The sequence below is a fragment of the Pristiophorus japonicus genome, chromosome 10, assembly GCF_044704955.1.
Source record: "Pristiophorus japonicus isolate sPriJap1 chromosome 10, sPriJap1.hap1, whole genome shotgun sequence".
Lineage (NCBI taxonomy): Eukaryota > Metazoa > Chordata > Chondrichthyes > Pristiophoridae > Pristiophorus > Pristiophorus japonicus.
Window position 1 is genome coordinate 166,227,329 of NC_091986.1, and position 12,632 is coordinate 166,239,960.

At 42.7% G+C, this 12,632-nt stretch overlaps 1 protein-coding gene across 3 annotated transcripts in view; it reads right to left on the reverse strand.

Annotated features, from left to right (window-relative positions):
• Positions 1-12,632, reverse strand: part of flt1 (fms related receptor tyrosine kinase 1) — a 274,841-nt gene that overhangs the window by 82,050 nt on the left and 180,159 nt on the right. For all 3 annotated transcript variants that reach the window (XM_070892291.1, XM_070892293.1, XM_070892292.1), the window contains exon 13: positions 5,317-5,631. In XM_070892291.1, the coding sequence (XP_070748392.1) occupies positions 5,317-5,631 (315 nt within the window). The remainder of the gene's footprint in view (positions 1-5,316; positions 5,632-12,632) is intronic.

Here is a 12,632-nt window from a genome sequence, read left to right on the forward strand (position 1 = left end):
CTTCTCCTTCCCCTTGCCGTGGGTCTGCCTAGTGGCACCCCTCCAGTGCGAGGCGCAGGCTGGGACGGTGGGGGACTGGGTGTCCCAAGATGCATTTACCGATCGCCAGAGCAACCTGCGACCTCAGAAGGTGTAAACCCATGGAATGTTGCCGAAGAGCTCATGGAGGTTTCTGGCAGTGTGATGCCCTGTGCATTGTCCTGATCCATATCGCAGTCAGCATTCTCCCAAGCACACATTTCCATGGATCCCTCCTCCCCCCACCCGCCTTGGTCTGGAGCGCACGCATCTAGATCCTCTGGTGCATCTTCAGGATCTTGAGGAGTGTCTTCTTCTGCAAAATACAACAAAACAGTCAAATGGTTAGCAGCACAGGAGGGGGCAGGATGGGTGGCATGAGTAGTCTGACGCATAGCAAGCCAGTCAACAGGTTGATTTGAAGGGCGACTATGTATTTTAATGACTCACCCTCACCGTCGCGTGTGGGTCCAGCTTGTGCAGAGCTGATTCTTTTTCTTCCGGTCCGACTCAGCAAGGCAGCAACCCTCTGTTCCAGGGGTGACAGTTGGTGCAGATTTGGCGGACCTCCTCCTGTTCTAGTTCTCTCCCTTTTGTTGTGTGCCAATTTCTTCTGCAAAGATGAAAATATTAATTTTCAGACATGGAGGGCTTATGATGGGTGGGACACACACAGATGGTCAAATTTTCCATTGCAATTCAATTTAAAGATGAAGATATTACTTACACTCACTATTTGACCAACGTCCTGCCATTTCTTCTTGCACTGGGTTCCAGATCTTGCGGTATTGACCCCAGCGGAGAATTCTTCTGCAACGAGGTTCCATCTTTCTCTCATTTCCTTGGGTGAGACTTTTGACAGACCACTCTTGCTGATATCCAGCTCCAGCCATTTCTCCTCAATTACAGTCACTAATTTCTCCACTTCCTCACGGAGAAAATTCTTGGTTCGTCTTGCACGCTCTTGCGCCATTCGTCTTTTGGACTCACATGCAAGTAATGTTCAAAAATCACACTTCTCACCTTTCTTCCACCTATCCAGCACTCCTTTCCACTCCCTCAGCCACACAGAAATCAATATTCAAAACTCACCTTTATATATACTCCATTACCAATGATTCTGAGTACGCTCTCCCTTTAATTGGCCGTTTGCCAAACTTCCTGTTGCACTGCGCATGTGCGCAAGCTGGACCGCCCATTGCGCACACTCAATGGTCATGCGTCCCCCTGCCGGCACTCACAAAACGCTGAGCTCAAGCCTTGCCACCTTGCTGGCTGCGCTGAGCAAATGCAGCCGAAGCTCCACCTTCCCCCCACACCCGCCCCAGGCTCTGCAGCCCACGCCAATGGATCCGGACGACAAGAGAGCGGCCAAATTGAGAGGTAAATTTTTGGCGCTTTTTTTCCCCCCACGAAGTCGGTGCACCATATCTAACTATGCCGCTCTAAGTGGCTGGGGATATTTGGGGCCTTAGTATAGTAAATTTGGGGTCTTAGTTAGTAAATTTGGTTAGTGTAGGTAAAATAGTCATGTTGGGAACATAATTAAAGACTTCAATTTTCTTAGCACAGAAACTCTCACAATTACTGTCTTTTGGTTTCTCCTTAAATGAGTACATTTTCTGTAAATCTGGTATCAAGGGGGGAAACTCCATTGTTTACTTTTCTGCCCTCAACAAAAGCTATTCCCATGTGAAAGATAAGTTCAGTTTCAGGGCATTGTGCCACTTTTTACAGGAGGAAGTCCGCTCAGGAGTTCACAAGCACGAGAAACTGTTTGGATTTCGTCAGTCTGGTTCCACTTCTCTCAAACGAGTAGCTATTTTTTATGAGACGTGCCTTTCTACGTGCCACTGAAAGCTTTCATTCACAATACTCTTCAAATCTATGAAAGTTTTTTTTCTCCACATTTCAAACATTGTGGTTCAGATAAGGTCAATGAAAGGAAGATAACTGGGACGTGATTTCCAGCATGTAATAAAAATTCATGTAGAGTTGAAGTCAGACCAACTAATTGCCAATCTGTCAATTAATCTCTCCATTTTTAAATTGATGCAAAATGGAATAACATACTAATCATCTTGTCATGAAGCCAGCTGGTGTAGTGGAGTACTGTGAACACAGCTGAGACAGCGACTCAAATCCTCTTCTGCTGAAGACTGCAGGCATTGTTTCATTAATAAAACAAACATCCACACTAAAATATAATGCTTCAGCACTTTCTGAGAAGACATCCCGAACAGTGGATACAATGCATACATTTGTTAGTAAAATAATAAAGATTCACAAGCACACAGGAGGAAACAACAGCAGACAATGCACAGAGGCCTGTAGCTGTTGCTGGAGCAAGTGTCCCCATCGGCTCTCTTTAAAAATCAGTTTAAAAAAAAAACTACAGTCATCCCTGTTGAACGTTTTCTTTTGCACTTTTTAGTCACTTTTTAAGCTGCTGACTTGGAGGAGTTGCACTCAGCAAAGGGGCCAAATTAACAGGCGTGATCAAAGCTGAAGCAATACTATCTCTCTGCACCTCATTTTATCTCTCCCACTCTGCCAGGACTAGTAACTCCTCCAAGTTAGCACTCCTCAATGGTGCTATCAGCACTATCTGTTTCAACAAAAATATTCAAATAAATCATGAGAGAGAGACAATAGTTTAAAAGTTAATCATTTATAACTTTTTGTGGTAATACATACCCCTTAATTAATGAGTTTTACACAATTTTTGGTAATGGCTCTTCAGAACATAAAGATAACATAAGAACTAGGAGCAGGAGTAGGCCATTTGGCCCCTCGAGCCTGCTCTGCCATTCAATGAGAACATGGCTGATCTTCTACCTCAACTCCACTTTCCTGCACTATCCCCATATTCCTTGATTCCCTTAATATCCCAAAATCTATCGATCTCTATCTTGAATATACTCAACGACTAAGCTTCTGCAGCCCTCTGAGGTAGAGAATTTCAAAGATTCACAATCCTCTGACTGATGAAATTTTTCCTCATTTCAGTCCTAAATGGCTGACCCCTTATTCTGAGACTCTGACCCCTGGTTCTAGACTCCCCAGCCAGGGGAAACATCCTCCCTGCATCAACCCTGTCAAGCCCTGTAAGAATTTTGTATGTTTCAATGAGATCATCTCTCATTCTTCTAAACTCGAGAGAATATAGGCCTAGTCTACTCAATCTCTCCTCGTAGGACAATCCCCCTATCCCAGGAATCAGTCTGGTGAACCTTTGTTGCACTCCCTCGACGGTAAGTATATCCTTCCTTAGGTAAGGAGAAGAAAATTGTACACAATAGTCTTGGTGTGGTCTCACCAGAGCCCTATATAATTGCAGTAAGACGTCTTTACTCTGATACTCAAATCCTCTTGTAATAAAGGCCAACATACCATTTCCTCTCTTAATTGCTTGCTGCATATTAACTTTCAATGATTCATGTTCAAGGACACCCAGGTCCTTCTGAACACCAATATTTCCCAATCTCTCACCATTTAGAAAATATTCTGCTTTTCTATTTTTCCTACCAAAGCGGATAACTTTACATTTCTTCACATCTACTTTCACTAATCTTGGGGTAGATTTTAACCTGGCCACCCAGGCGTAACATTGTTGTTACGGAGCAGTCATATGTTATAGAAACTGCCCAATTTTCATTTCCACAATTGCAGTATGACAGTGTAAGTTCACACCCACACATGCCACAGATTGTCTCTGACCTCAGTTGGACCGTCAAGAAAAAGTACCAAAGGCAGACAAGACATTGAGGAAGAGAAAATGCAAGAGTGTGAAACATAGAAACCTCAGAAACTTCCTAGTATTTGGTTATGGAGTGGCACTGGCAGAGGCTTAGGGTAGGTTTCCAGCCCACAGTTGGGGAAAAGTGCATGAAGCAGGAAGAGGCCCAAAGAAGTGAAGAAATAATTATAAATGGGGAAAATAACACACAAATGCACAAGTAAATATTTTTAAAATATATAAAAATGGGATCAATTAGATCCCATTACACATTCCAGTGACCTTGTATACAGTCATAAGAACATAAGAAATAGGAGCAGGAGTAGGCCACCTGGCCCCTCAAGCCTGCTCTGCCATTTAATAAGATCATGGTTGATCTGATCATGGACTCAGCTCCACTTCCCTGCCCTCTTCCCATAACCCTTTATTCCCTTATCGTTCAAAAATCTGTCTATCACCGCCTTAAATATATTCAATGACCCAGCCTCCATACATTTACAATCTTCTGAGAGAAGAAATTCCTCCTCATTTCAGTTTTAAATGGGCGGTAGCTTAATCTGAGACTATGTCCCCTCGTTTTATTTTCCCCGATGAGTGGAAATATCCTCTCTGCATCCACCTTATCTAGCCCCCTCATTATCTTATATGTATCGATAAGATCACCTCTCATTCTTTTGAACTCCAATGAATATAGGCCCAACCTACTCAACCTATCTTCATAAGTCAACCTCTTCATCTCTGGAATTAACCCAGTGAACCTTCTCTGAACAGTCTCCAATGCTCGTATATCCTTCCTTAAATACGGAGGTCAAAACTGTACGCTGTACTCTAGGTGTGGCCTCACCAATACCCTGTACAGTTGTAGCAGGACTTCTCTGCTTTTATACTCCATCCCCCTTGCAATAAAGGCCAACATTTCAGTTGCCATCCTGATTACTTATTTGCTGTACCTGCATACTAACTTTTTGTGTTTCATGCACAGGGACCCCCAGGTCCCTTGGTACTGCAGCACTTTGCAATTTTTCTCCATTTAAATTATAATTTGCTTTTCTATTTTTTCTGCCAAAGTGGATGACCTCACATTTTCCCACATTATACTCCATCTGCCAAATTTTTGCCCACTCACTGAGTCTGTCTATATCCCTTTGCAGATTTCTTTGTGTCCTCCTCACAATTTGCTTGCCCACCCATTTTTGTATCATCAGCAAACTTGGAACCATTACATTACCTATACCATTTCTATTATGCAAAAGATCTCTGTGGATAACTGAGTATAGGTGAATTAACAACAACAGTATTGTGCAACCAATTATCCACTGAAGTGTAGTGACAGGCTCAGTTTCAGCAATTAATTTTACTGTAGATCAATGTTACATATAAGTGCAATGCCAAAATACTCCTGAATAAAGTTGCAGTGCTTTTGGCTCACGAACTGTTTTCAGTAACACAGAGAACTTATGCAACAGATATTCAGAATCACACAATACCCTTTTATTTTACTTTTGGCATTGTTTATATTCCATTTACATTAAAGGAACAATATATGATCTAATACTCACCTCTAATATAAATCTTCTGCTTCCGAATTACCTCCTCCTGAGTGATAATGTTTCTGGCTGTGCATTCATAAGTTCCAGATTGATCCTGAGACACATTTTTGATGGTAAAGTTCAAAGCGATTGAATATTCTTTGGAGTTTACTTCATTTAGGCTGCTGAGGTAATGCACTGTATGATTGTTCCTACTCAGAACACGGCAAACAATGCTCGAGTATAAAAATTTATTGGCTCGGCAGAATAAAATCAGGTCATCACCTTCAGTAGGTAATGTATTATGTCCCACGCCAATCTCAAATCCAAATTCATTAGGTACATCTAATAAGACAAAAAAAATGTATGGTTATGTAAACTAGCCATTTTCAATACCAGCATTATTGGAGAGAATTAAAGGCACAATGGAGCTGCCATGATGGTCCAGTGGGTGAATTCATCAAGCATTGCATCACTACATCATGGAGACTAGAATATCTTAGATTCGATCCGCAATTCAAGCTGAGTTAGCTGATTTTGACTGGTGCAGCAGTTGCAATACCCTGTATAACAATTAGCGTAAATGCCCTGGGTTACAGAGGCATAAATGAGCCAGGATCCCCCTCTTGATTGGTGTCCAATGATCCCTAATGCAAAGTGCACATGTTTGCATGTCAGGTGAGGACAGGAATAGGCTTGGTTGTGATGGCTTCTACATTTGAAAATCCTACCAATACTCTTGGTACAGGCTTGGACATGAAAAATACTCACTTTTGCAGATACCACCAGACTTCTTGCAACCATGGAACCATATCCCAGCAAGTAGTGGAGAGAAGAACATTGGGGTGGGGGCGGGTAGGAAGGATCACTGGGCTATGTTTTGAGTACAAGAAACCTAACAGTGTTTCATACAGCGTCCATCACAGCACCCTCTAATTGGAAGTTCCTATAATTATACTATGTGTGTGGTGGGGATGGGGAGAGGAGGCAAGTTGTTAATATACACGAGAGTAATATAATGCTAAAAAAGTCGAATCTTGATAAACTTTTGAATACTTTGCCATGAAATGTTATGCGTGGCTCAGGATTGTGTTTAGATAAGGAGTTCTGTAACCAGCAGAAAAAAAGCCAAGTGGCTAACCTCTGCACCACTAATACTATTTAATTTTTCATTCAGCAATTCAACCTAAACACAACAGAAAACACGAAACAAAAACAAATAAATTCATACAGTAGTGATCACATGTCTAAAGCTTGCAACGTGCTTTGGGTGGAATTTGGCAGTGGTTTGACTGTACGTATTGTGCTAAGCATACAAAGCTCAGTCATTTTATGCTAGGATTGTGATTTTGTATTGATGCATTCTGCCTGGATCAGGAAATTTGTACAATGGGGATGAACAGGAAGTAGTCTTGTACATTGGAATTCTATTCACAGATCAGAAATATGCTTAGATTAGGTCAGCATTGTAACTTGAAACACGTTAGTGTGAAAATGTTGCACATGTCATACAAGCCCTATCAACACAGAGGTCAGGGGTATAGGTCTACTGTTTTCAACTTTATCTCTCAGGTGTTAACTCTAAAACTCTTTCCCAATTGTTCATCCCTAAACAATATCATTAATTTTTTTAGGTCAATTTATTAATCATCCAGTTACATACAAAATTATGTGATAAAATCAGTTTAGTATGTATTGCATGATGCCTTTGTGACATAATTTTCTCATAGTTAAGCCACTGCTCATGCATTCAAAAAATGCAGGAGCCAGTCAACTAAAAACAGTCTATTATATGATCAATGCGACAAAACATGTTGTTTAAGCCAACTATGTAAATAAGAACATCATTAAATAATTAGAGTCAGGTTGTAAATGTAGACAAAGTAGTCCACAAGAGCAAATTAGTTTACGTTTTAAGCATGACTGGTGTACATAGGCTAAAATCCAGTATTAAACTTAATTGTTTATAATATTTTTGAGGAATTCAGAACTGCCACATGAGTCTTCAGAAGGTAACCCGAATAGAAATGATACTAATCAGTCTGCTCGATATTTAGAAAGAAGCTGATATATCTGGACCATTCATAGGTTCTAGGTTAATTATGGGACATGATTAACTGATGGAAAAACAACAACCCAACTGCTTTTTACAATCTTCCTCCAAACTAACCAACACACTTTGAAATAATTTAAAGGGGATTTATTTACTTAAGTGATTTGAAACTTCCTCTGGAAATAGCTCACAGGTTTCCTGATGGAAGATATTGTTTATCTTTGCCGAGCACCATCAGGAATCTCAAAACAAAATGCATTTAGTGACACTGGGAAATCTCTGAGATAAGGCCGTCCTGTTCCTGTCTCACACGTAGTAATTACTAACACACCCACAGTCATGCTGAGTGCCAGCAGAGAAACGGGGCTGTGAACTAGAAGCCGAGAACTTGCGCTGTGTGATATGATTCTTACTGTGAAAACATATGACCAATCACACCGAAAACACTGAGGACTTAGTGGCAGGGTTTTTAAAAATTATTCATTCATGGGATGTGGGCGTCGCTGACAAGGCCAGCATTTAAAGCTCATGGGGTTGGGGGTAATATATTAGCATGGATAGAGGATTGGCTAATTAACAAAAACCAGAGAGTTGGGATAAATGGGTCATTTTCCGGTTGGCAAATGGTGACTAGTGGGGTGCCGCAGGGATCGGTGCTGGGTCCTCAACTATTTACAATCTATATTAATGTCTTGGATGAAGAGACCGAGTGTAATGTAGCCAAGTTTGCTGATGATACTAATATGGGTGGGAAAGCAAATTGTGAGGAGGACACAAAAAATCTGCAAAGGGATATAGACAGGCTAAGTGAGTGGGCAAAAATTTGGCAGATGGAGTATAAAGTGGGAAAATGTGAGGTTATCCACTTTGGCAGAAATAATAGAAAAGCAAATTATAATTTAAATGGAGAAAAATTGCAAAGTGCTGCAGTACAGAGAGACCTGGGGGTCCTTGTGCATGAAACACAAAAAGTATGCATTCAGTTACAGCAATTAATCAGGAAGGCAAATGGAATGTTGGCCTTTATTGCAAGGGGGATGGAGTATAAAAGCAGAGAAGTCCTGCTACAACTGTACAGGGTATTGGTGAGGCCACACCTTGAATATATCCTTACTATACAGTATAAATGCACACGAGGCCCATACTTGAGAGAAGGTCACTCTGTGACCAGTTACCTTTATTACCATGACCTCAAAGTGATGAAGGTGGGTGGAGCTTCCCCTTTTATACCTGAAAGTCCAGGTTAGGAGTGTCTCCCACAATTTCACATTTTTGTGGTCAATGTTCTCAAGGTGTACAACTTAGGTCAGATTATACATGGGTTACAATGATAGTTGAATACGTGACATCACCTCCCCCCCAAAGTCTTATTGGGATCACAGGTTAAGTCTCTCTGGTGGTTTACACTTCCTTGTAGAGTGCCTGAGTTGGGGCCCTGGTTGTTGGGCGATGGCCTGAGTGTCTGCTGTTTGCGGTGCCTCAGGCCTGTCCGGATTGCCCACAGTGACTGGGCTCTCCTCCACTTGGTTCCGGTGTTCGGTCACCTGTGGTGGAGTAAACTCTACGTCGTGTTCGTCCTCTGCTTCCTCTATGGGGTTGCTGAACCTCCTTTTAGTTTGATCCACGTGTTTGCGGCAGATTTGTCCATTGGTAAGTTTAACTACCAAAACCCTATTCCCCTCTTTGGCAATCACAGTGCCTGCAAGCCATTTGGGCCCTGCAGCGTACTTAAGGACAAAAACAGGGTTATTAACATCAATACATCGCGCCTTCACATTCCTGTCATGGTAGTCACATAGTGACTGACGCCTGCTCTCAACAATTTCTTTCATAGTAGGGTGTATAAGGGATAACCTAGTTTTGAGCGTCCTTTTCATTAGCAGCTCTGCGGGTGGAACCCCTGTGAGCGAGTGTGGTCGGGATCTATTGGCCAACAGGAGGCATGATAAGCGGCTTTGAAGGGAACCCTCTTGGATTCTGAGCATCCCCTGTTTAATTATCTGCACTGCTCGTTCCGCCTGGCCGTTTGAGGCCGGCTTGAACGGTGCCGTTCTGATATGGTTGATTCCATTGCCTGCCATGAAGTCCTGGAATTCAGTGCTTGTGAAGCACGGGCCATTGTCGCTGACCAAGACATCCAGTAGACCATGGGCAGCGAACATTGCCCATAGACTTTCTACCGTGGCAGAGGATGTGCTTGAATTGAAAATGGCACACTCAATTCATTTGGAGTAGGCATCTACTACAACCAAAAACATTTTTCCCATGAAAGGACCTGCGTAGTCCACATGGATGCGTGACCATGGCTTGGCGGGCCAGGACCAGGGGCTAAGGGGGGCTTCCCTGGGTGTGTTGCCCAGCTGAGCACATGTGTTGCACCTGCGAACACAAAGTTCCAGGTCTGCATCTATCCCTGGCCACCAAACGTGTGACCTGGCAATTGCCTTCATCATGACAATGCCCGGGTGCTCATTGTGAAGTTCTCTGATAAACATCTCTGCCAATCTGGGGCATGACTACTCTGTTTCCCCACAGTAAGCAATCGGCCTGAATTGAGAGTTCATACTTGCGCCTATGAAACGGTTTAAATTCCTCAGGGCATGCCCTGTACGTGACTGCCCAGTCCCCATTCAGGACACATTTCTTAACTAAAGACAGTAGCGGGTCTTTATTTGTCCAGACTTTAATCTGACGAGCTGTCACAGGTGAGCTTTCGCTTTCGAAAGCTTCAACAGCCATGACCATCTCCTCCTGCAACTGTACAAGGTATTGGTGAGGCCACACCTGGAGTACTGCGTACAGCTTTGGTCTCCGTATTTAAGGAGGGATATACTTGCATTGGAGATTGTTCAGAGAAGGTTCATTAGGTTGATTCCGGAGATGAGTGGGTTGACTTATGAGGGTAGGTTGAGTAGGTTGGGCCTATACACATTGGAGTTCAGAAGAATGAGAGGTGAACTTATTGAAACTTATAAGATAATGAGGGGGCTCGACAAGGTGGATGCAGAGAGGATATTTCCACTCATAGGGGAAACTAAAACTAGTGGACATAGTCTTAGAATAAGGGGCCGCCCATTTAAAACTGAGATGTGGAGAAATTTCTTCTCTCAGAGGGTTGTAAATGTAAGGAACTCTCTGCCCCAGAGAGCTGTGGAGGCTGGGTTATTGAATATATTTAAGGCGGAGATGGACAGATTTTTGAGCGATAAGTGAATAAAGCGTTATGGGTGTGGGCAGGGAAGTGGAGCTGAGTCCATGATCAGATCAGCTATGATCTTATTGAAGGGCGGAGCAGGCTCGAGGGGCCAAATGGTCTACTGCTGCTCCCATTTCTAATGTTCTTATGTTCTTATTGCCCATCCGTAATTGCCCTTGAGAAGGTGGTGGTGAGCTGCCTACTTGAACCACTGCAGTCCGTGTGGTGAAGGTACTCCCACAGGGTGGGTGTTTAGGGAGGGTGTTCCAGGATTTTGACCCAGGATGAAGGAACGCCGATATAGTTCCAAGTCAGGATGGTGTGTGACTTGGAGGGGAATTGCAAGTGGTGGTGCTGCCCTTGTCCTTCTAGCTGGTAGAGGTCATAAGTTTGGGAGAAGCTGTTGAAGAAGCCTTGCCAAGTTGTTGCAGTGCATCTTGTTGATGGCACACACTGCAGCTACAGTACACCCATGGTGGAGGAAATGAATGATTAAGGTGATGGATGGGGTGCCAATCAAGCGCGCTGCTTTGTCCTGGAAGCTGTCGAGCTTCTTGAGTGTTGTTGGAGTTGCGCTCATCCAGGCAAGTGGAGAGTATTCCATCACACTCCTGACTTGTGCCTTGTAAATGGTAGAAAGATTTTGGGGAGTCAGGAGGTGAGACACTAGGGCCATGGATAGTGATCAGGAGCAGGAATGAGCTTATACTGAGTTTTTGTTGTGCTATCCCAGATAATGGAGCAATTGCAGCATCCCTAAATCCACCTAGATTGAGATGTATTTACACACTAAGCCACTAGGGGATCCCCACACAATAGGGGAAATTTTATCTCCCGGGCGGAATCAGCAATCCATTAAAGCAATCCGGGACGCATTTGAATTTCGTGGGTCAGCTGCCCACACAAAAGGGATTCCAGAGGCAGATCACCAACTTGAGCCTGCAAAGATCAGACAGCCCAATGGCTGCCCAGTTAGTATTCAGTAAGTTACAGGAGAGAGTTCTGGGGGGTTGTGTGGGGCAGAAGGGAAGGGAAGAGTGAGGTATCAATGGCCCAATCATTCTTGTATGGTTCAGAGGAGCACTCCTGTTCATTGGACACTCCATTCAGTGGACTGGTAAAATTGCCTCAGGGTCCAAACAACATCATAGAACTCCAATTTACATCTTTTCATGAGGATCCCACCTGGGTGTCCAAGAAAATAGCAGTTAAAATTGCCTCAGGAATTGAATTTTAATATTTTTTCCACCTGGTTTACATTGGGTGGAGGGAGTTAAAAGTCTCCCTAATATTTATAAAATATAATTTATACTTGCTTGGTAATGTTTCAGCCAATTTAATACCAGCAGGGTAATCATTTGTCAGCTAGTCAGCCTATTCAATCTTTCCTCATAGCTAAAATTCTCCAGTCCAGGCAACATCCTCGTAAATCTCCTCTCTACCCTCTCTAGTGCAATCATATCTTTCCTCTAATGTGGTGACCAGAACTTCATGCAGTACTCTAGCTGTGGCCTAATTAGTGTTTTATACAGTTCAAGTATAACCTCCCTGCTCTTGTATTCTGTGCCTCGGCTAATAAAGGCAAGTATTCCGTAAGCTTTCTTAACCACCTTTTCTACCTGGCCTGCTACCTTCAGGAATCTGTGAACTTGTACTCCAATTGTTCCTCTATACTTCTCAGCGTCCTACCATTTAATGTGTATTCCCTTCCCTTGTTAGCCCTCCCCAAATGCATTATCTCACACTTCTCAGGATTGAATCCCATTTGCCATTGTTCTGCCCACCTGACCAGTTCATTCATATCTTCCTGCAGTCTACAGCTTTCTTCTTCATTATCAACCAGTTTTACTATTTAAAACATTTGTACGGTTGAAACACTAATTGTGTTCCTCAATAGTCCATGAAATGTTTTTAATGGACTCCATTTATATTTAAATCTGATACAGATATGGGCAAATTCTGGTCTAAACAAAATATAAATTAAATGCCAAAATTCTTCTGACTGATAGTCATTGCCAGTATAATAATTTCTGTTCTATGCCTTTCTACTTGTAGTAAATTATTTATTGACCTATTAGATACAACAGGTATATAATA